Consider the following 25,356-nt stretch of genomic DNA (forward strand, 5'->3'; position numbering starts at 1 on the left):
ATAATAAAGTTAGGGACCGCAAAGAGCAGCAGATGTTTGTTCTATATTTAAGTGGAATCGTTTTGCTGCTCTAGACTTTCCATGTGTCCACTCTGGTTTTAAAACAGAGCCTCTTGTTTATAATGAATACTAGCTCTTCCTTTTTTTTCCTGCTTTCTCCATCTTATTCTCCCACTGCTGCTCTCCTACATGAGGAGATGATGATTCGAACTAAAACTAAACTGATGTCTTTTATAAGAAGAATGATCCACACACTGCTCAATATTTCCATTGATTACAAATAAACATTAGTTTCTGACTGATCTCAGCAGACATTGATTATTTATCTCTGTTGGGCAGCAGAAATAGTCTGTCATTACTTAACATTGATGTAAAGCTAAAATGCTCAATAGTAAACCTACTGATAATTCCTGTGCTCATTTGCAGTCTATCCTTTGCCTGGATTCAAATTCCGAAACATGGTGTGTTTATTTTCTATTGTAATCATTTGACCAGTTTGTTTAAATTTCACCTTTGTTGAATGCCACTTGTCTGCAGCTGTATTTACCTGCAGGTTTCAGCTTTCCTGAACAGAGAGTTAATTGTGAAAATAGACAAGCAACCTCATACAGTTAATCCGAGATAGTCTGGCCTGGTGGTGTCACACCTACATACATAGAGATGTATGTTAATTATTATAATGCTTAATATTATTTTATGTTATTATATTATAGGGAATATAATATTTTTTTATAAAGTATAGTTTTAACCCCACATATTTTCCTCTCTCTCTGCTCCACACTCCCTATGATTTGGCCGAGACCACTTCTATGTCTTATGTGTCTTGTGAATCACTCTTCTTGTCACTATTTTCACAAAACAAACGTTTATCCAGGACGGTCAGTGATCGGTTCAGTGGAGCCTGATGAGGAAACATATCCAGGAAATGTCAGACTTGGTTGCTACAGGCCCCCTGGAGACATTTGGACTTGATGTCCCATGATTGTCTGATGACCAATGATGAAGATTGAACGTAAACACAACAATCGTTGTCTCTAGAGCACAAAGGCGGCTAGGTTAGCAGCAGGCCTCTTGTTAGTGTTCAAAGGCAGATTTTATCTTTAAAATCAGTTGACGAAAACAAATACTTACCAGTCCTCCCCTTCATAATGGTTTGAAAATACCCAAAACACATGGCCAGCATCCCTTTTTTAGTCCTTTTTACTGACACTGGGATGTCTTTATTCCTTAACATCAGTCCATTTTAAATAACACAGTGGAATCTGTTTTAAAAAATGTTCTCCTTTGCTTTGTCTGATCCTCCAGATGACGCATACCCCGTGGTAACCTAGGACACGTGTTGCTGTCATGCAAGCGCTCCTCTGTTATGTATCACTCCTCCATCTGAGAGCTTCTTCTCACTGTTTCCTGGTTGCCAGAGTCTTTCCTTACACACACACATGCACGTCTCTGTGCTTCACTGTAACTGCTGAGGAATTTGACAATGTCCGATTCGTACCTTTGTCAATCACAGGGCACAAGATCAGTCTCTGTCTCACGTTGTTCTCTCGAATTCGCTTGATTTGATTGTTCAATTGTTCTGTGTTTATGTCTGATGTGTCTCCCTGCAACCTCTTCAGGTCTTTTTGTCTCAGATGGTTTTCACAACAGATATGAAGGCTTTTTCCTATTTCAGGTCAGATTGGAACCTTTTTTATGAATCAGTGGATGAACATTATAAATATGATTGACCTTTCTGGATTTTCAAAACTTAAATACTCTATTAGATAATATAAGTGTTAACTATTGTGACAACTTTCCAATAAGTAGGCCTTCCAGTTCATCCTGTATTTATCCTGCATTAGTGCTGCACACAGTGCATTGTAGAAGTGTCTAGATACTTCCTGGATCCGCTCTACTTTTGTCCCACACGTAATCTAGTTGCAACACTTTGTTAAGCAGCCGGAAGTTAGAAGTCTGTAGGGCCATAAAGCATCACACACACATTTCTCTCCACTTTTTACAGTGCAGGTGAGAGCTGTTAGCTGATTGGTCCTCTGGTACAAAAGGAGAGAGACAGAGACACTCAAACAGGAGAGATGAGCAAAAAAGCTGAAGAAGTTTAATTTGAGGTTCTTGTGTGTGTCAGCACCATCTCTGGCTGTGTGTGGGAAAGCCCCGTGGCATGGCCGACTTCCACAATGTACAACTCATATATTTAGATTAATGTATATTTATAAATACCCTCGTTAGAAAATTCATCAGCCGTCACCCAACATGCTCCCTCATAGAGCAGAGCCAGCAGTGTGCAGCAGGCGGGTTGTCAAAACAGTGTAAGATGGTATCAACAGCAAAATATTTTTTTTCCTTCTTTAGAAATTTTAATTGGCAATTTTTCATGAAATGTGTCCAACGTTAAGAAATATAGTTTTTTATTAATAGGAAGACACACAAACAGCTCATGATACCAGTTGAGATTAAAATGTGACGAACAGCATCGAGGTGGCCTGAGGAAAACCAAACAGAAGGATTTTCTTGAATCTCTCAGCAGAAGCGATTTCTGCTTTTATTTCGTCAAAGTGTCCCAGAGTTGAATGAATGAATATAAGGTGTATTACAGCAGAACAGTATGGTCAATTGTGATCACAGGGTACATGTTTTCTGTTTTGGTCACAAATCCCATTGGTCACAGTATTCCTTGTACGTCATGATATTGTTATCCGTCTGGTTGAGTGGCAATGCTAAGAATTTGGGCCCCACGTTGGACTGCAGGACAGAACGGGTCCCTGCAGCTCGGTTCACCCCTAAACACACACTCTGTCTGTGAGTTACAACGTCCTATCTCTCTGCTCTGCAGTCACCCTGGTCAAGGCACATGTAAAGTCTTACTGTGAAGCACCTTTGCAGCCCAGCTCTGTGTTATTGTCTCAGAATGAGTTCATAGCTTGTTTCATTTCTTTTTTATAGACATTTTGTTGCCTTTTGAAGAAGACTTCTTTCAATAAATAACACAAATATATTCATACATCATATATAGATAGATTAACATGTATAAACTACATGCATTTCATATAACTTAAATAATTTATATGTACAGTTCTCACCCACACACTTGCGCCTTCTTTCCCTACCCCTCTCAAACGAGTCAACAGTGGCGCAGCACAGGTTTGTGGATTTGCAGCACATAAAAGTGAAATATCATTTAAACGGACCCAAGGTTTCTTCTGTTGAAGTCTCACTTTATAGCAGAATTTCGCTCCTCACCAGCCCAACACATAATCCTGTGGTGGCGAGCATTGCACCAAAATCCTTTCTAGGCAGTAAAATTCCAAACAGGTAGTCCACTGGCGAGTTTGTTTTGTTTACGTCCGCCGACGTTTCCTCGACAATGCGCAGACACAGGAAGTGTCTATGCGTATCCACCTCCAGCCCACTGAATTTCTAATCTGTGTTAGCGCCCGAACATACGACTGCGTCGTCTTACACTGCGAGTTCCAGTTCTTGTCGTCGATGCCCCTGCAGCCGCCCTTGAAGGGCCTGGGGGTCCGACAACGCGTCTCATAAAAGAACTGCTTAAGCTCTTGAGTGGGACTGGTTTTGATTTTAGCCAGAACAGTTACCCGGTCACCCTTGGAGTCCACTGCTTGGGTTTTGTCAATAACCCACTGGCTCTCGCTGTCACACACAGAATATTCCCCTCGGTAGCTTTTGTGCTCAGCATAGCGCTTCTTGCGTGTCTTGTTTCCCACCGCCCCCCCCTCTGGTCCGCTTCTGACAAAGTCGGTGGCGAGGTACAGCGGCGGCGGCTGCAGTGGCGGCCAGTCGCTCAGCAGCACCCGGGGTGAGTTGTACCGCTTGTGCTGCCTGAGTAGGTCCGAGTTCAACAGCATGACCTGCTGGTCCACCGTGCCTTCACTGCTCCCACCACTGCGACTCCATGTCCCCCAGTTCTCCACATCACCCTGGTCCTCTTGAGGAAAGTTTGCAGTCAGTAGAGGAGGCAGCACTTCCCGGGGCTCCGGGTCCCTGCTTTTCCCCTGTTGGCTCTGGTTCCCCCTGGTCTTCCCCCTCGTCAGGTCAGCCTGAAGCAGCTGGATGATGAGTGAGTTTAAAGCGTCGGGACTCTGCTGCTGTTGTTGCCCTTGGTGACCGCTTTCCATGTTGGTTGCCTGGATACCATAGAGGTACACAAGGACCATCACATACAGCAGGATGGACATCACAAGATTCACCTGTAAGATCTGAAAAGACAGAGAGACACAAATAGTTAAGACCTGATCCTTCTGGTAAAACTCATTTCCCTTCCTTCTTCCTTACTGGTCCACCTATTGAGGAACTCTAGCCTGTATTTAAAATAACCACAGTTAAAGACTGCAACACAGCACCACAGCAAATACCCGCATAGCAAAATAGTTTGGGCCCAGATTCAACCCACAAACCACATGAAATAACGGCACTTGGGCGGACAGCTCCTTTTTGCCAGACCTGAACCACAAGTCAGCCATAGCAATAACACATGTCAACCAAGGTGCCAATGTTGGCACCTTGGTTTTGTGCTGATTGGGCCATGTCCACCATTTACCACTTGGGACGCTTTAGGTTCAATACGACACCTTGCCTAGAGCACCGCATGTTTGCCAAACAAAATCCCACATTTATTTTGGGATGTTTGAGCCACATTTTATATTTTTACAGGTGGACAGCTTTAGGCTCACATCCCTTTTGTCTGGGCCACAGGAAGGCCAGGATTCCTCATACTATACAGTTTCATTTTAAGGACATATTAATAGTCTCCTACTGCAGCCACAGACTTCCTTTGTTGGCCAGCAGCTAAGTTGTTGGAAATGTTTTAATGGTCATTCTGACTAAAGTCACTCATCTCTGTGCTTTATATGAATCTTCTTTAATTCCCCTGTGGTGTTTGTGATCCATTTGGTTTGACATTAACTTCACCAGCAACAAGATGGACGAAGAGTCCTTCTTTTTCCAACATATAATGTATAATTTGGCTTCTCTGCTGCACTTTTCATTGCAAATAGACATTTTCGAAGTCTCATTGGCCTTCAATTCTAGGATCTCCATCTCTTTGACTTGCACAGAGGAGGTTTCCACTGATGGCAGAAATGGGCCACCTCTGCTAAACAATAACCCACGAACAACAGGTTTTTGTTTATTGACTGACTGACTGAAGGAAACCTGAAGGGTTTATGGAATGTAAACAGCTAAACTTTAATCAATATCCCATGTTGTGAATGTGTCTGCGAATATGAGGTGGAAATAATGCTTGAGCAGGTGTTTAAAGGACACAGTGTACCTATAACCGATATTGATTGTTTTTTATTGGACGTATTTTTTGAAAACCAAGCTATGGGAAGTCAGTCCAAGCCTCTAGTCCAGACTAATAAACGTTTTCCCAAGAAAAATGCTAAAGTCAAACATCAGCATGAGCTAGCAGCATACTTTCCCTCTGTGTCACCCATAATTATGGTACCTCTACAGACAAGCAGGTGGTGATGGGGATCTCGTGGAAGAATGGGAAGTTTATTATTTATGTCTCACGCACGCACGCATCTCCTGTAAAAGTTCCAACCAAGTAAAGGTTTAAATGTCTTTCAGAGAGAGATGGAGAAAAAGGGTGAAGGGCGACAGACGGCTGCAAACCAAAAGAGACAACTTGTTCCCATCAGCAGTGGTATGGCTGACTGATACAGCTGCTGAGGTAGGGAGGGGCATCTGTTCAGTGGCAATGTCACCTTACCATCAGTGGCTCAGAAAAGACGCACACACACTTACAAGTATACACACACACACACACACACACACACAGAATTACTATGTCTTCAGATCTGACTAACCTCAATCTGCTCTTCAAACCTATTCAATGGTCATAAAAGTAACGTTTATATTCCACCTTGGACAAGATGTTTTGCTCTGTCCAACAAACAGTATCTATGAAAGGATAACAGTATTCAAAGTCTGACTTGGGATATGACAATATTTTGAAATGGTTTGTGGTTTCACAATATGCACAATAAAAGTCCCGACAGTGAGTTGGACCATTTCAGAATCCACTGTCCAGCATCAACCAAAAAAAGTCTCAAAGACACAGGTGCAGCAGGCAACACGCATTTGTTTTGTGATGTAAAAACAAATTCATTAATTTCCCAATGCCATTGAGAGAGGGGTGTCCGAAGTGCTTCAGAGGGGCGGGTGGAGTGGTGGTGTCATATGGTTTCCGTTAATTCTATTTAATTTGCATCTTGAACGTATTCTGCATATTTTAACAATATCGATAACGGTGATAATTACACTTTCATCTGTACCTGCATCTCGACAAGTTGTCATTCATGTGTTCTTCCGGTCCCGCCCCCCTGTTACGTTCTGTGGATGAATATGAGTACAAAAAGAAAATGGAAGCATCCAGAATACAACACTTTCATCAAGTTCTTCTTCTACCTCGGGTGTTCACAGTCTTATCGTCTTTATTATTATAGTGATGGTCAATCTTTATGCTATAAAATAATAGTAATGGCATATTCATTTTAACGTAGCCTATAAGTTTTCATCAACAGAAATGAAGAAAAAAAGCACCGCAAGCCACCCTCAACCAGTTTCATCTTTCAAAATAAAAAGTAGCTGAAGCTCCAGAAAGTTCAATGTGGCAACACTGGAAATTCATTCCCAGACATCAATGTTGTGACTGAAGCTGCTTTGAAAGACAATCTTAGTGGCAATGATAATATTGGTCCACCTCCCTTTAAATGGGACAAACCGGTTTATAAAAGAATCCAAATTCTTCATGTCAAACTGTCTGAATCTCATGAAGCACTTACTGTGACACTGAGACAACACTTGAGTCTTCAATCAACTTCTTCCCCTTTGGTTATTAGATCCGAGCGTATGAATAAGGATCCCTTTGTAAATCAGGCGCCTGGCCCGTGAAACTGCATCTAGTGAGACAAATTAAATTCCCCTCCCACTGCCATAATCACTGTAATAAAAGCACTCACTGTGGTTTACGATGTTGACATACAGGCTGGCAGACATGGGTGGTGAACGACAATTCGCCCAGTGGGCAGAGGGACAACGAGACAATATGTCACAGTTGTTCTATGCGTTTGACTCCTTGGATCAAATCTCCACAGAAGGAGACGCCTCCACAGGCAGGACGCTCACACATCCTCATGTCTACAAGTTAGGACGAGGATTTGTGTTTAGGGTTAGGTGTCGCTTACACTGAGGATTTGGAGTAATTGCAGAGAGTGTGTGTGTGTGTGTGTGTGTGTGTGTGTGTGTGTGTGTGTGTGTGTGTGTGTGTGTGTGTGTGTGTGTGTGTGTGTGTGTGTGTGTGTGTGTGTGTGTGTGTGTGTGTGTGTGTGTGTGTGTGTGTGTGTGTTGAAAGAAAAGGAGAAAAAAGGTTGACAGATGTTAATGCTTCTGAATGATAATGTGCAATATAATATATTAGTGTGCGGCAACAGATTGGGAAGATATTATTCCACCAGTTTAAAGACATCAAGGTGACTCCATTCTCAGACGCACAGTGTGTTTGTGCGTCTGATTGTGCAGCAACAACAAAAACCTTTCGGGCGGGTGATTGATTCACAGAACATCTGAAAATACAGTTTTGCTTGACTATTCTTTCTTGAAAGTTTCACCTTGAAATCATTAAAGAGTAATACCAAAAGTCACATGATGAAGATGTGATTAACTGCGTAAGAACACAACAATGGAAAAGAGTCAAATCTGCAGCAAAGATGAAGCCGGTGATTGGATGCACCACCCAGCTATCATGTCTGCTTAAATAAAAAATGTTAAAATACAGATGGTGGATAGCTGACCTATATTTTGAATTTAGTGCACCACTTTTGCACTATTTGTATTGATTCCTGTTGGCAGTGTTTAACAGGAAGGAGCACAGTGACACCACAGAGGCTGAGTGTACTCGTTATATTTTATATTTTAGAGGATTCACAGAGTAACATCCAATTGATTGTTGCATCAACAACTACTGTGTCAAATATTTAAAATAGAGACTGCCTGTCTGGTCCTGTTTGGGCTCAGTTAGTTTTCTCTCGGGCTCGGACGGATCGATATACACTTTGTCCGAGAATTTTCGGCACCGATATGTGTAACATTCCCCCCCTTACTGGACACCCATACTTGTACATTGCCTTTATGCATTGAAATACCAAAGTATATAGGCCTGATATCAATCATAGGTCAATATACAGAAGCTAAATTAACTTTATCCAAAATACTTTGTTGAGACACAACATAACCTTGCAGTTTTTAATGTTGTTTTGCCAAAACAGGAAGTCGATATTACGTTCCAAGCAAACATGAACACATACCCCCCTCTGTGTGTGTTTATGTGTGTGTGTGTGTTATGACTATGATGTTGGCTGAGAATTGGCAGATGAGGTTATAACCAAGTCGCCAAACTTGTTTCTCCAAAATGTCAAATTTCCTGGAAGTACAGGACGCAGCATTATCTTGATTTTTCGTTGATTAAAAACATTCCATTAGCGGAGAAGAAAGCCGAGGCAGAGCCTGCAACCCTTTAGCAACAGTGATCATCGAAGCGTAGAATTCGTTCAATGTGACGCTGGGCTTGTCGGTTACCTACGGGAGTAAATGCAGTGTACATACTGGGAATTACTAAAGCAGCAGGTCTGGACAAGAAGAAGCATCTAAATCATCAAGGGAACTGCGAAGGGATTCTTCACATTCATGTCCAGGATGACAGCAAGTCTGTGCAGTTGTGTTCCAGGCCTGAAATACATTATCTGTACCCATTACCAGCTTGTTGTTTTTGAGGGAAAGATAACTATCAGCATCTATTCTGTGCAGTTTTCCTTAAACCCATTATCAGACACGGTGGTTTGCATGTTTATAAGAAGTGCACGGTGTGCCTCTGAGCCCTGGGCTTCACACTTAAATGGATAATTGCTCAAGGAAAATATATTTTTCATGTGACATTCAGAAGCAACTGTGGCCTGAAAATAGTCACAGAACTGGGTGAAACTGGATTGACGATTTTTTTGGGGCTTTGTCGTCTCCCCACCACCACCACCACACTCCATGTGACTCCCATTAAGTCAACATGAATATTGGCTGACAGTTTTCTGGCGATTGCTGGTGCCAATGGTCCAGACCGGTTTTCTTAAATGATTGTCCCAAGGCAACTCTCCAGTCAAAGAGCTGCAATCATGCACAGCCTGCCTCATATCCTCGCACAACAAACAGAACCTTGAGTTTGGTGCTGATTTTTAATCATAAAATAATTTCAAAGGAGGCTTTGTGTTTGTAAGCTTTCATACTATAAGTGTTCAATTCATATTCAACTAAAAATATTACCTCGTGGTCGTGCGCCTCCGCCAACCAGTCAGGTTGTCGGAAACACAAAGACAGTCTGCTCTACTGTTTTGGGGTAATGGCAATGAACATTGGCCAGTGAAGGTTTTTTTGTAGAGCATTATAATGATGTGACAGTGATGTTGAACCTTTTAACACGAAAATTTCACCACTTCATCCTTTGTATCCAATTTGACATCTGTCTGAAAATTGCACGACCTTTCACCGACAAAATCAAGTCCTTGACTCCAAGAATCCAATGACTGTGCCAAATTTGAAGAAGTTAGCTCGAGGCTTTCCTGAGAAATCTCTCACTCTCTACCCACGAGAACGGGTCGAACGGGACGAACAGACAACCCCAAGACACATGGAGGCATTAGAACCTCTCCGTCTATGGAGGCATGGACACCGTGTTGTTACAGGAAGGGACGGAGTGGAAATATAACATCAGCGTTGGACGTTTGACTCAAACTGACCCATCCAAACATCACATACAGCCCATGACACCCTTATTAAACATCAAATGAGTTGTATCTGAAAAAGTATTTCGAGAGTAAAGTTGATTTTAGGCTAAATGTCATATCAGGAGGGAAATATCAGAGGATCGCTCTGATGCCTTTGTTGAACTGATGAATGTGAAGCTCATCATTTTATTTCTTCGTATAGCCCCAGTACTTTTTCCTATGTTTTCATGTGACCAAATAATAATATTCTAACTCCAGGCTAGTTCAAAGTGAATACAGCACCAAACATATCTGACTTTTCTTTCTTTCCTCCGCTGGATTGTTTCTGTGGCTAAGTATTGTAGAATTTAATTAAACCGAATTTGAATTAGTTATGTTTTGCATCTTAAATAAATATCTATACAACATTATCCAGCTAAATCAACTGAGAATAACTCTTGTGTTTTGCCCTCGTATGACTGGTGGTTGTACAAGACTCACAGGGACATGTGGTTCTGGAACAATCTGTGCCCTAATCTCAATTGTCCCCTGGCAGACTTTTAAAAGACAAAATGCCGTCCCTGTACCTCAAGGCTGGTCCGCACTGAAAAAAACTGCCATGAAATTTGTTCGACACAAAAACTGCTCTGCAAGGTCGTCTTAGCTCACGTAGATCCAGGTGAAGTAAATTTCATTATCTCAAAGTCACATCATTGTTAACCGGTCACATGAGTATAGAGTTTTTCATGTTGTTCTCCCAAACACAACGAACAAACAAATCCCTGCTGACAGGAGGTCACCACCAGGCTTTCAAGCACTCGTGTTAAACATACGCATGTAAACAGCTTGGCGTACATATGGGGGTGCCTCTGTGAGATAAGTGTCACCAGCATAAGATAAAATAAGATTAGATCATATAAGATAATCCTTTAATTGTCCCACAGTGGGGAAATTTGCAAAACTACAGAAGCAAGAGGGCAGTAAAGTAATAATAAGTAGAATGCAATAATTATAAATGTCGTAGATATGAACAAATATATACAATTGTCGACAGAATGTACAGTTTTAATACATGTACAGTGAAATTTGTTGCAAATTAGCCTTTGGGTTTCACAGAGAGAAATGTGTATTGCACATTTGGAAAGTGAAAAAGTTAACAGTGCAAAAGCCCATAGAAGATGCCGGTGGTCTGATCGGAGCAGAGCTGGTTGTTCAGTCCAACAGCAGCAGAAAGAAACGACCCGCGATACCTTTCCTTCAGACACCTGGGGGAATCAGTCTGTCGCTAAAGGAGCTGCCCAGTGCTGTGATGGTGGGACTGGTTGAGAAGACAGCCTCGCCATCATCCTCCCCCATCCCAGCACCGCCACTGAGTCAAGCGCTCATCCTAGGACCGAGCATGCCCTCCTGATCAATTTATCCAGACTCGCTTATTAATACTGAACATGTAGCGTCTCCAAATTTGACATTTCACTTCCTTGGACCCTTAACAACACACATGCACAAGTATGAAGTTTATAAGATGAGCAGTTCTCAAGATATGTGAGCCACAGACAGGTAGAGATTTGGGGAATAAGTAGATTACACTCAGTTTGTAGTTTAATTTAATAACACTATTCTACTGAAGGTATAAACACTGGTTTCTCACTTGGCTCGGAAGCATCAGAAAATATAAAATACAATACACACAATTGGTTGTGAGTTCCCTAGCCCTAAACCAGTATTGTAAAAGATAAAAAACAGTGCTTGTTAAAACATTCTGTCATCATTTATTATTTCCCAATACTTTATTAATTATAGGTCTGGGATTGGATAGGACAGCGACTGGGTCTGGATCCAGACTGTGGTATACTGATTAGGGATCTGGTGTTAATACCCATATAGCCAAAGTTATTAATGTTTAATTGTCAGTACTGGTTCTCTTTGAATCTTTGGAATGAACGTCCACCTCACACTTTATAAAAAGAAACGCGCCTGGCCTCATTCCAGACACTCAGTGAGTCAACATGGAGCTCATCTTCTTTGAATTCATCACATTTCACAGCAGGTTCCTCATAACAGCAGCGATGTCAAACAATCCAATTATACAGAGAGGGATATTGTGTCGGACACCCTGTCGAGGGAGACTCTTCTTATCTCGCTCCAGAGTTCATGACCATATATGGACGTAGACTGACCGGTAAATTGAAAGATTAGAACTTGTGACTCAGCTTCCCCTTCAACAAAGCGGTCCCCCTGTCAATCACAGACTGCTGACCCTCATCACGCCACCACATCATCAGTGTACAGCAGAGACTTGGCCACTAGTTGACTGAGGCTGATGTGTTTTCTGTACCATGATTCACTGACGCTCAGTAAAAAGATCTGAGGACTGGTTTGAGCTCGTTGAGAGATTTCTTAAGCTGTGGTTCTGCTGCTACTGTGATGTCACCACAGCGACTTTCCCTTTCATACTGGAGCCTGAGGTGCGAGTGACTCGGTGCAGACTTCTCCGACAGCACAGCGAGAAAGAGGAAAAAGAAAGGAAGAAAGGAACAGCACAGTTTTTGGCACTGGCTTGTTTCCTCAAGGTGCACCACTTTGGGCTTATTCTTTGACTTCTTCTAGATATATAGATATAATTTTACTGTTTCGTACAATAGTTGCTCGGATAAAAAATGATACAATCTTAGTTTAACCACTCCTATCCAACTGCTTATCACTATAGATTAAGTCTTTGTTGAAATTGAACTCAAATCACATTCACTTAAAACCAACATACTGTCAATATAAAAACCGCTTCCTGGACAAAAGGCTCTTTTTTCCCCACATGTGCTGAACATTTCCACTCTCCAATAAATCATTTATTGTATTTCTCAACAGAATATCCTTCTTACAAGTCTCATTTCAAATAATCTTGATAGAAACGGTCCATTTTTAGATAATCCAACAAACCAGGCGGAAATATAATGATCTATGAACACAAAGAAACAATGCAGCGGCGCCCGACCCACTATCACATGACCTGCGTGGTCCTCTCAATGGTCACAGCAGGCATCTGTATGGACCTGGTGCCATAATTCATCATCAAGTTAGTGATGGCCCTTTGCTGGCTTCATAGCCACAGCTAAGGGGGGCTCAAGAGCCATTAGGTCGGTGTCCAGCCTGCCTCCCCCTCCCTCTCACACTATCTCTCCTTCAGACGCTCATCATCTCACTGTCCTATCTGCATTCATACTCCCTTCAATCCTTTCTCCTCCTTCTCCTTCCTCTCGCCCTTTCCTTTGTCTCTTAATACTGAAGGTTCTCTATTTATTTAGAAGACGGCAAATGCTGCGGTTAAACCAAAATATTCCAGAATCTCACCTGCTGATACAAATCATTGAGTTCAAAGAGTGGAAAGAGTTCAGTCCCATGAAGCAGAGCTCTTGGAGTTACATGTGGGCATGTAGCTAACTTTATTTTTTATCTCCCTGTGGCTGAGAGACCTATACGCTAAACCTCGCTTACAAAAGGGACCTGGTTAGCTCCTCCGCTCTGCGCTCACTGAAGCTGCTAATCTGGTACAAGCCTGTGTTGGAGCTCAGAGCTGCCTGCGCACAGAAATGTTCACGAATGCATATGTAACGTGCTCAAATGTGAGTGGAGCGATAGGTATATAAGATGGAAGAACTGCCCCTGAGGTTAGAGCTGCAAATGAAAAAGTGCCTCTTTCACGCAGTCTTCAAGAGCCCGGGGTAAAAGCTGCTGTCTCATGCCTTCTGATCTTTTAACACCTGAGAGATTTATTCCGATAATCAGCCTCAGTGTGGCAGCGTCTTAGGAAAAGGTTTTGTCTGCAGTCACATACTGTACTGACTGTGTCACTGTGGCGTGATGGGTGACTATTAGTCATAACTGTGATGTTTTGAGTTTTGCATTTTCACGTCCACGTCCAGCACCTGAAATGTTGTTATGATCCATTCCCAGGGATGTGATTCATACCATCAGACAAGCAGAGCATATGTTTCTGAGTCACGCAGATTCAACCTGCTCATTACAATTCCAACAGCTACCCAATTTCAAAGTAAAAGTGTGTGTGTGTGTGTGTGTGTGTGTGTGTGTGTGTGTGTGTGTGTGTGTGTGTGTGTGTGTGTGTGTGTGTGTGTGTGTGTGTGTGTGTGTGTGTGTGTGTGTGTGTGTGTGTGTGTGTGTGTGTGTGTGTGTGTGTGTGTGTGTGTGTGTGTGCTCTCTGTGAGCCTCAAAAACTCCTGTATCTGCTATTTTTTTCTTTTTGTTTTTTTTTGTGTTAGTGCATGTGCGTGTCAGTGGTTGCTTTTGTGTGCATGGTGGATTATGAAAGACATACACAGCACAGATCTGCAGGCCAGTTCAAATAAACATGAAACCACAACAGCTGCCTCATGGCTTCGAGGCAAACACACATCTCATACATCTGCAGTCATACGCATCGCATTCAACAATATTCAGAAATGTAGATATTAACAGCCTCACATGCTGATACAAGGGACATTTAATAAGATGGTGTGATCAACCCTCCTTTATTTGAAAAACTTTAAACCATCAATATAAATACAATTGGTTTATGCTGCAACAACCTTTGGGGGTGTGTGTGTGTGGGGGGGGGGGGGGGGGGGGGGGGTTCATGCAAGACACCACGAGTGGGAACAGAATCATACGTGTAGGTGTGTGACTGACAGAGATCCCAGTGCAGATGTAATGTAGGATCATCAGGGTGTGGTGGTGATAAAAAGGCTGTCATAACTAATTGCACAGACTCCATCAAGGTGATTGTACAGGCCATGAAAAAAAAGAAAAGGGCTGTTTACTGGCAGCGGCGTGTCGGAGCAAGACAAACACCAAGCAGACGCTCTGTCTGTCAGTCAGTCTGTCAGTCTGTCAGTCTGTCTGACTGACACAGAGTAATGACAGAGGCGACCTCACTGAGCGTCTGGCAGTGAGGTCGAGAGGTGGACCATGGGAATGTGTCCGATCGGGGAACAGAACTCATCTTCAGTTGAAATGTACATTTTTGTAGCGTCAGGATTTCCTCCCCAAACTCAATGAGCTTCGGAGGAAGGTCTGACTGACCCGAGGTCGCTGGTTTGACAAGGCAGTTGATCATAATTTGTGTAGTAAAGAGTGCATGGGACTGTGGACCCAGAGAAGAGGAGGAACGTGATGAAGATAGGGAAGAAAAGAAGTGACACAACAAGAATTGTCGTTTGTCAGGAGGCAAATTAGGGAAAGAGGGAAATAAAAATGGGAGAAGATTAAGTTATTTTAAGGAGCTGGGTTGTTAACAATAGAGACCAGCAAGTCACTGATCCTCTGTACGTGGGATGCCAACCTAGTCATTAAGGGCAATAAAAATAAATAAGGCCAAAGGGAAAATGAATCAGGCGCTCGCACCTTTGACCCAGTATTAAATCCACATCGTAGAGAAAAATGACACAACTGTGAATACTGTGAATGGGCAACTAATCCATGTTTTGTGATTAAACTCATCAAAGAATCAGCAGCATCTTGAAGACAATGGTTCATATATTGCATTTTACCTTCAATGAGTCTGAGTAGTAGCTCCTGACCCTGGCTCTAAGGCCAAGTGATTACCCTTTTGCTTTCGGTGCCAGGCTAAAAATGTCAGGACACCAGCTCTAAGCCACTTAGAGATGCACTGTTGCATGTGGAGCACGAGGAGAACAGGACTGACATGCCCTAACCGCCGCCGCCTCCAAAAATCTCCGTCTCTCCTGAGTCATCCCAACCCAAAGACCGATGAGAGCAGAGCGGTGGAGCGTAAATTTTTAAATGCCGCCGCTAACAGCTCTGAGATCTCCCAAATCCCAGCAGTGAAAACAAACATGCTACTTCAATTACAAAGTCTTAACGCGGCTACATGGGATTTTTTGCTGTTAATACATAGCTAACGTCAGCCGCAGTTTAATTGCCAGTCTGCCGGAACTGTTGTAGACCTTGGCTCAGGTTCCCTTGAATGAATGCCATTGAACTTCTTTTTTTATCTAGCTTGATAGCCATAATTGAAAGAAAACACATAGAGAAAATAATCACCCCTTTTAAACTAGCCACAAAAAAACTATTTAAGTGGTGCCACCCCTTAAAACTGCAGTTTTGCATTCGACACACATCATGATTTTATTTGAAGGACTTTCCAGCGTGAAATATTGTCAATTTGAGGAAATTTTTGCTCGATCTGGCTAATGCTACAAATAAAGCAAGTAAAAACAGATCTTGCCAGTGGCAGCACAACTGCTGTTTTGGAGCTGTCAAGAAGAAGTGACTTGCAGGCAGAGAAATTTGCAGTTTTATCTGGGGGATATTCCTATTCTACAAAGATGTAGTACATAGATTTGTGAACTCGCTGTACTGCTATTGATGCTGTTTTCTGGACATCTTTGATTATAACCTCATGTTAAACCTTATGGTGCATTTAAGTTGCATTTTTCGTCTTATACTTGAAGACAAACCTCCTAGGCCTTTCTGATTAACATGTTCAGGTGTTCTACTAACTTAGTTACACAACTGACACTTTCAACAAGGCAATCCGATTAGTGACACAAGTTCCCACTGTGCTGTAACAAAGCTATATATGTTTCATGTGGTCGTTTTATACATGCTGTGCTGAAAAGTAATCGTTTAGGATTTATAAGAACCCCATCCCCATGACCCTGGAATCGCTGACAGGCCTTTGCTTGTAACACAAATTCAAGACGTTTTCAGACATGACCTGAGGACAAGCTCCAGAGATTTGCCTCACACTCATCAATCCTGGCAGCACACAAACAATTTAACATGGGGGTTTGTTTATGCTAGTAGCAGCCAATGTAGCCCGAAAGCCTCTCGCCGTAAACACAAATGAGGGGTAGGCTAAAGACGTCTGGCAAACCCCAAACACATTCCTCAACATAATTTAAGGACATTTACCCATTTACACAGATGTCTCTGGTAGAACAGCATGTTTAAAACAAGTTCATATACAAGTTACAGAGCGAGAATCAGTGTCAACATGTGACAAAACAGTGTACAACTGAAGAAAACTAAAAAGTTATAGCCATCATTAGGCCTTCAGGGATGTTGGACACTAAAGTGATTCCTGGGGTATGTGTTGCTTTATTATAGAGCTATCCACACTGCCAAGGAATGACTGTGTGCTACAAGTGCTTTGCTTTTTTTTGCGCAGAAAATAAGACTTGTGCAAAAACACAAAGTTTAAGATCTCAACAGCAGCCAAACAATGTAAACAATAGCGATAGTGTAATTGAGGCAGACTGCAGGATTCCTGACTGCCTGTAATGCAGAGCTAACTGCTGAGTTGGTGTTTGAGGCCGCAAAGCGAATGATAATTGATGATGGAATGTTTGAGAGTATAACAACTTTTATGAGGTATTATTAATATTCTTGATGCCATGAAAGTTTTCCAAAATAATACAGCCCCTACAATATACGCACCTAGCAGAACCGTCAGTATAGAAGCAACAATGCAACATTAACAAGGGTTGGTGACCAGATCATTTAAATTCGTGATTGTATATAATACAGAGTTGGATAACAGAATTGTTAAAATGTGTATAATTGTAATACAAGTGTAGATTAGATTCAACTTTATTGTCATTGGACAGTACAAGTACATTTACAACGAAATGCAGTTTAGCATCTAACCAGAAGTGCAAAAAAAGGCAGTAAAAGTGCAGAGTACTGAGCATAGTGGAATATGTAAATAAATAGGAAGTACAGTTAGAAATATAAATGGAATATGAACAGTATTAAGAGGTAAGGTATGATATAAGAGTGATGAATACACTATGAGCAAGATAAATATATAAATATGAATACAAGTGTAATCCTAATTATCAGATTCTAGGATAGACAACAGAATAAAGTCAGAAACAAGTTTAACGTCATAAACCATGAGTGTCTGACCAATTTCCCTGAGTCACTGTGAACTGATTCTAAACTCTGCGTGACTTTTAGCACAGAGATGACCGTACATACAGCGGAGGTCAAACCCTGATTCAGTACAAGCAGCACTCCTGATCCTCATGAAGCCAAATGAATACATCTACAATAATTAAAAAAACAGCCATGACCTGCTTGAACTTATTTTGACCTTGTGGTTTAAAGCAGAGACCTGCCGGCTCAGGCAACGATATTCATTTGAGGGCACTGGTGTGAACGGCGTGCGTGGTAGTATCCGTGGAGACCCCGGTGATGATGCAGTCAGGGCGCTTAGTGATGGGGCTTAACGGCGCGGTGTGCCAAACCAACAAATCCTCCACAGGGATTTTGACCCGGCAAAGTCTGAGCCCTAATACCGTCCAATTGACTCCAGATGTTACAGCACAGGGACGGAGAGAAAATGAAATATAGAGGTCCCCGTGTGTCGCTCAGATTCCAGCCAAAGTTATAATTAACACAAGAAAGTGAAGAAAGGATAAATAAAGATTAAGATAATGTCTTTAGGGGGCAAAGGAGGAGGATTCGGTGAGAGATTCAACATAAACAGAGTTTAGTGAGGTCCACACTGCTATGTTGTTATGGGTAGAGTTATGTTCTGGATCAAAGGTATGCTGAGTGTCAATTACACAGCTATTTACAAGTGGTTTCTGTGGTCCCTAGACTACTGCAAAATAGAAAGCCAATGCATTTTCATGTGGGTCAGTGAAGCCAAATAGAAAGAGACAAAAAATAAATAATTGATGACATTTAATCCCTCTGTTTGGGAATGTTGAGTGAGGGAAAAACTGGAAAGGTCTTTGCAGGTTTCCCAACTGATCAGGGAATTTTGAAATGCGGGATTCCACACGGACGCACTTGACGTGCAAGCAGGAGATTATCGAGGAATATAAAAAGAGGGAATGTCGTTTAACCGCTTGCATTGCATTTTCGATGCATTAGAGGCCTGACTGGAAAACTGGTTTGATGTATAGGAGTGCCGAGGTAAACTTTCCAATTTAAAATCTCACTCCTGCTTTGAGCTGTCATTTTAAGAGCTTGAAAAGAAGATTATTGATCTTCTTATCCGACATTTATATTTCACTCATCTGTGCAATTTCTTACTTTCTGCAGGAAACGAAGCAAGTGTCACACCACATATTACCGGAGCCAAAACAATAAACCTGAGGCCCCACATTGAACTGCTCATCCTTCTCGTCTTCCTCCACCTCCCACCGAGCTCTCTTTTCCCCCCCGGGGCTTTAAGGTAAGTGCAGGGAAGGGCAGAATTCCTATCATAACAACGCGTTGAATGTTTAGCTGCCTCTAGCCAGGTGAGTCATCTGCATTTTGTGGTGATTATCTCTTGGAGAAAACTAGTTTGTGCACGAGTGTGGTTGCAACGGCAAGCGGCTTTGGTGTGGTGTGTGTTCGTTTTCATGAGTGAGAGTGATGATAAAGTGCGGTGGTGCGAGCTGGTGGGGAAACGGGCAGCGTTTGTATGCGTGTTGGGGTCAAAGTGTTGCGTGATTGAGAAAAGCACGAGTGTAAGTGGTTGCACAGAGCACATGTGCAAAAGAACACACAGCTACAGGTACACATTCCTTCAGTCTACAGTAAAAACAGGTGAGGACACACACATTGCAGGGAGTCTCAATACATTCACCACAGCGAGGTTAGCCCTGTTGTCTCTCTAAATCTCTGACTGTCTTGGACTACTACTACTTTACCTAATGCCCTTCTGTAAGTGACACAAAGTGACTTTGTCACATTATAAAGGCAACTACAATACATTTTTAAAAGTAGTTTTTGTCACCACTATTAATATCCTGAAATGGCCATTGTATGGAGAAAGTGTAGCAAAGGAAAACCTACGATAAGTCATTGATTTGACTTTAATATTGCTGGACTTTAAAAAGGAGTAATAGTGAACACAGTCCTGGCCGGACACTGGACTGGTTACTGTCTGTCAGCGAGTCCATCCATCTATTGAATCATTCCAGATATCTCTGTCGGCCTCTCTGTGGAACGCATACATGAAGAAACCACCTTGTCCCCTTCACAATAAACAGGCGACCGGTGCTTTGTTGCAGTGTACTGACTCAACTGCTGAACAGCTCTTTGTGCAGAGTCCTGCAGCAGGTCTTCACTTGCTGCCACTCAAATACTGCAGGTCAGTTTGACAGTTTCAGAAACAAACGCCATTCGGAAACCGACTCTGCACTAGTTAGCTCAAAACAAGCTTCTTAAACGTCTTCTTCAGGACTGTGCAGGTCCATTTTTCTGTAGCCACAACAGGTCTGATCGAGGTTTAATAAAAGCCGAAAGTAAAATGTAATTCTTCCACCTAAGAAAGTGGGGAGAATGATATGTTAGTTGGTACAAACTGCAGTGGGTGGCAACTGGGAAATAAGTTGTAAGTAAATGTAAGTAACACTGTTTTTACAAGTTACTTCTTGTTTTGCATACACGTAATCGTGCACATTCTCAATGCAACACACCTTCCTGCAGATCCTTTCACACCATTATTTGAAGAAATGGCTGCAGGCGAGTAAACACGGATGCAAACAATGCAGGATTTATAGCAAAATGCGTACAAATGTCACCCAAAGATGATTCATGACAACATACATTCAAATTTTCTCTGTAAATGTTTTATGACAAAGGCAGTTGATTCAGCGTGTTCGGTCTCAAGGACAATAATTTTCTCGACAAAAGTTTGTTTTATATAAAAAAAATATGTCACTACTTAAGTATCCACTCCATACAGTTGGACAATTTGTGAAAGATGGTTTAAAAATGAATATTGGTAAGAGGAAATATTGGTTTTAGTACCAAATATTGTCCTGTATTTCCCATAATGCAACTCTTTTGTCCTCTGTCAGGTGAATACACACCTTGTTCAGCCTCTATAACTTTTGAATGCATGATCTTTGATGGGGCATTGTGGTTGTATGCCTCTGCCAAACAGGAAAGTCTCAGTCCACATACATTGTTTTTCCAGTCTCATATGAGGTAACTGTGACCTCTGACCACGGAAATCGAATCAGTCTATTTTTGAGTCCATGTGACGACCTGTCAAAATTTGAAGAAATCCCCTAAAGGCAGACTTAAGATACCATGTTGAGGGGCCAAAAACATCACACCTCCATGACCCTGACCTTCAACCATTAAAATATACCGGTATATCTTTGGCTTCAAGTGAACATTTGTACCAAATGAAGAAACAAATTCCTCAAAGTGTTTTTTGGGTATGTGTCAGATGTGAGGAAGTAGGAAAAGACAAACCGAAACCACAATGTCTCCAGCCTCTGGCACGGGGGTAGAATAAAAATAAATATCCAAACCAATGTGAAGTTCAAGTTCAAAGCGTTTATTGTCCTGTATACAGTCCTGTACTAGGAAATTTGTTCTTTGCCTTTCGCAAGTCGTTTGACTCGACAAAGCTCCTTCACAGGAGGATCTTATACAACGGTTGTAAAGTGGGACTTTGACGTGCAAAATCGATGAATCGTCCTTTTAGGGCCAGAGTAAAATTCCATTCACTCACAGAGAAAGCACAGAACTCACAGCAGCAGGTGACCGCAGTGTGAGAGCATCAACACAGCCAGCCTCCGCACCTCAAACACTTGAACTAGCCTGAACGAATGAGTGAAAGCAGCTGCTGAAGTGTTTGGGCAGCAACGCCAAACCGGCAGCCTCGGCTCCTGACCGCCAGTGGCGCATGTTCCTCCCTCACTGGTCAAGCGGGTGAACCATTGACGCCGTGTTGACTCATGCCCGTTGAATCCCTGTGTGTCGGAGAGATGAAGGAACAGAACAAGACATCCTCTATCCATCTCATTACACAACAGGCCAGACAAACGAAACAGGGCCGGCCCCAGTGTTGGATGTCTGCGGTTTCATCAATGAGTGAAGGGGAAAAGAATCCTCTATTACTTTGATGTGGTTTCCATTATGCCCTACATCTGACAAGGTCCACTCTGACTGTGTCTACACACTCACACGCACACACACACACACACACACACATGCTGCACAGCGGTTTGTGCTTTTACTTCCACTTGCCCTCCTTTATTTAATCAGTTTTCTGCTCCTTACCCACCACTCTGTGACACATTTGTTTGTTACATGCAATCTAAAGTTACATTTAAGTGGCGTTGACTTGATACCACACAAGCACTTAAAGCCGCGGCTTGTTCACAGGCCGGAAACAGTGTCTCCGGCGGGCCACGAAACAATGTCTGAACACCGGAGCAGGTTGACAACTGAGAACTGTGTGATCTGAATAGGTCCGGGCAGTAATGGGTGATAATAACCAACCAAAACCAGCCGCAGAGATCAGGGGAAGCTAATCCAGTGTCAATCCTAATAGAATCACAGACACCGGAATAGACTGCAGGGCTCAGCATGTGGCTTTGACCTTGCTTCAGTGTGTGTGTGTGTGTGTATTATGGTAGTATTTCCTGGATTACCAACCTATGTCTCCAAAGTGCCCCAGCTGCAAGTGCATGAAATCAGATACACTTTATTTGATGGACCCATCATGACGTGCTGATTTGATATGGATACTTTCTCAGATCAAATAAATATGTCCAGGGCAGGCGATATGCTCTTTTTTGAGAATATTGAGAGAACAGTCCTTAAACCAGGAGACTGAATGAGGCCCAACACGACGTCTTGAGAATAATTTTGACACAGACAGATTCTCCAGACAAAGGTCAGAGGCTGGAGCAGATCTTGACAGTGTCCATTGCAGGAGGGTATCTCATCCTGCCCAAGCATACAAACCAAATTTAAACCCCACTTAAAGGTCATTTCAACACTTGACTCATCCTCCCCATTGCCTCGAGTTGGTGCACTATTGGTCCAGAATAATCTCAGGTGCTTGGAGCCCAGTATTCCTGCTTGACGGTGCATAATAATTATTGCAAGTTATTCATGCTCTCTATGTGCAAGACTGGAGGTGTTGGCTGGAGAAACATACCGTACAGTGCCAAAGCAGGGACCATTGCGTTCATGTGATTTGCGAGCGTAGCTTTGATGCGAGAGCCGAATGGGGGGCGGCGGGGGGGGGAAAGCCTGCTCTTGCTAATTTCTCGGAAGTAACCAGCCCCAGCTTGAATGGACATGTTTAATCAAATCAACGCACAGGTCATATTCAATCATTGAATAATTGTTTATCCTGAGGCGCCTCAGGAGGTTCATATGGCCATGAAACAAAAACACACAAAACACAAACTGTGGTCTATGAACTCTGATGAACTATAAAGCTTTCAAATTGTATTTGTTGTTGTCTCTAAACTGCTGACATCAGTCGGAGGGGGTTAACCAAAATTTAAAATGGGAGCCTTAATTAAATCTGCACATCTCCTCCTTGTAATTACCAATAATTAGCTCTAAAGCCATGGGAGATGAGATAAGGGGCAAATGGGTCATTAGGATGATGTGTCACATGCAGTGCACATGATCAGACATCCCCTGAGTGATAAGAGAAGTGCAATAATTAATAAATTTTACCGAGCATGTCAACGGAAACATCAGTCAATTACTGAGCTTCTTGAACAGGTCATGATGATCTCCATCACAATGGGATCTGCTCAGCTGCTTTGTCCTCCCAGGCGCTGTTGGTCATCTGACAGTCATCCAAACATGGGTCTGTGTGCCAATTGTTCCAGGAGAGAAGCCGAAAAATTGTAGTCGGATCAAATATAATGCTACAAACTTGCTTCTTAATAATGCTTCTTTAAATTGGACTATAGCTGCTTTCGGACAATTTCAGGAGATAATCCATCGTTGGGGCTGAATGTTAGAAATGTCAAGAGTGAGTTGCTGCTAGCCCCCTCGTAAAAAACTGTGAACAATCTCTGAGTGAGCCCATGTGAGTAAACTGCAGGCAACTCATTGCGAGCAAGTGGCCATGTTGATTGCGTTTTTTAAAACACAAATGAGGTACAAATATCTCAGAATGAAAAAGAGGTGCCACAGAAGAAAGAAGACACCTGCAAAGATGTCAGCGGAAGTTCCGGGAGTAGACGCATAGAGAGAAATGTTCTTCTCACACAAGGGGCAGTACTGGAGACTGTCCTCTAGGGGAAAAAGCCACGGTTTGACCGAAAAGCTTTTTCGGAAAAAGAAGAAACAAAAGGTCTGGAAACTGTTCACGCAAGTAAAAGAGAATCGGCCAATGGGGAAACCCTAAACATTAAGTTAGCCAATCAATTGTGTGGCTTGGTAATGAACCCAGATCTATCATTCACTCAATCCCAGATCTTTATGGATGTAGAAATACAAAGAGGGGGACCCTCTTACAAGTGAAATGTCGAATTAAGACACTTTCAGTTCGCCGACTTGTTGGCTCTTCATTTATCCTTTTGTAACACAATGTTTTTAGTTTTGTCCTCACTACACCCGACAGTCTATTGTTTAGGGAATCTTGACAGACTTGTTGCAAAAAGAAAAAGAGCAGAGGAGAAATCCGAGAGCAGACGTTTCACACACACACACACACACACACACACACACACACACACACACAGAAGCAGTGTGAGTTCAAGGAGAAGGTGTGTTTTAGAAAACACCTGCAATATTTGTAGTGTGAAGCTTTGCGGATTAAAGCATCCCTCAACCTAATGAAACTGTCTGTTACTTGCCTGTGCACATGTGAATTTTTCCAATCTGAAATTCATCAATCTCAAGTTTCTGGTTCTCAAAACAACAGTCACCACAACAGCTACATTTGGTTTCAACTACGTTGGACCAGACGCATCAGATGTGTTCCTATTAGCACGAACTAGACTAGATTTTTTATATTTGTGGCTTAAAATTATTTTTTTCCACACAGTAGTTGAGAACTTTAAACCTGCAAACAAGGAAGAAAGTGTTTAAGAAGCTGAAACTAAGCACTTGGCTGGAAACCTGATTCTCACACCTTTGAACCTTAAAGAATCAGATTTATGAAACAACTCGTTTTATTACTTTTGGCCTGATCTTTTACAGCAGACTGAATCAGATGTTGGATGATTAATGACCTGTTCAAAGATTTGGCATTATTCTGGCAAATAGAGTGACTCTTTGTTGGGATTTGCAACATCCCTCAAGTGCCGCGTGCTGACGAGGCATTGTTTAAAGATATGAGGGTTGGTCGACCACAACCACATTTCAGTAAATTCACAATGTGCCAAAACACGTTTTCAATGTCAAAAAACACAAATCTCACACAAGCCTCCTTTTCATTTATAAGTGGGACATATTTTTTTCTTTCATGTCCAAACCAGAACTTCCTCACTAGTATCAAAGCAAACAAATGGTCTGACTGTACTCAGCTGGCTGTCCCAGGACAAATAATGGCTCCAGTCACACCGGGATGCATAATTGCAAAACATTACAAAGAAAAACAATGAGTGAATGTGACAAGGAATTAACATCCATTCATATTTCAAACCGTTTTGCTCACGATTCAGTGAGAGTCCGTCCAAAAACCACTCTCGCCGCTGTTTGTCTTTCTCTTAGCTGCTCGGCCTTCTCTCCTTTGCCAGCTGTCGTCAACCAAGCGGCCAAAAACTACGATTAATCTGCTCGGTTGAATTTAGAATTAAACTTTCAAATTTGGAGCTTATTGTGAAAAGGTGTCAAGTTCAGTTTA

The 25,356-nt window shown here is 42.2% G+C and overlaps 1 protein-coding gene across 1 annotated transcript in view; it reads right to left on the bottom strand.

The window, feature by feature from the left end:
• Positions 1 to 2,394: 2,394 nt before the first annotated feature.
• ntf3 (neurotrophin 3) overlaps positions 2,395 to 25,356 on the bottom strand; it is a 32,915-nt gene continuing 9,953 nt past the window's right edge. Inside the window, exon 2 of the mRNA XM_053414995.1 lies at positions 2,395 to 4,220. Coding sequence (XP_053270970.1) covers positions 3,342 to 4,220 — 879 coding nt within the window. The 3' untranslated portion in view covers positions 2,395 to 3,341. The remainder of the gene's footprint in view (positions 4,221 to 25,356) is intronic.

This window comes from Pleuronectes platessa, chromosome 22, assembly GCF_947347685.1.
Source record: "Pleuronectes platessa chromosome 22, fPlePla1.1, whole genome shotgun sequence".
Lineage (NCBI taxonomy): Eukaryota > Metazoa > Chordata > Actinopteri > Pleuronectiformes > Pleuronectidae > Pleuronectes > Pleuronectes platessa.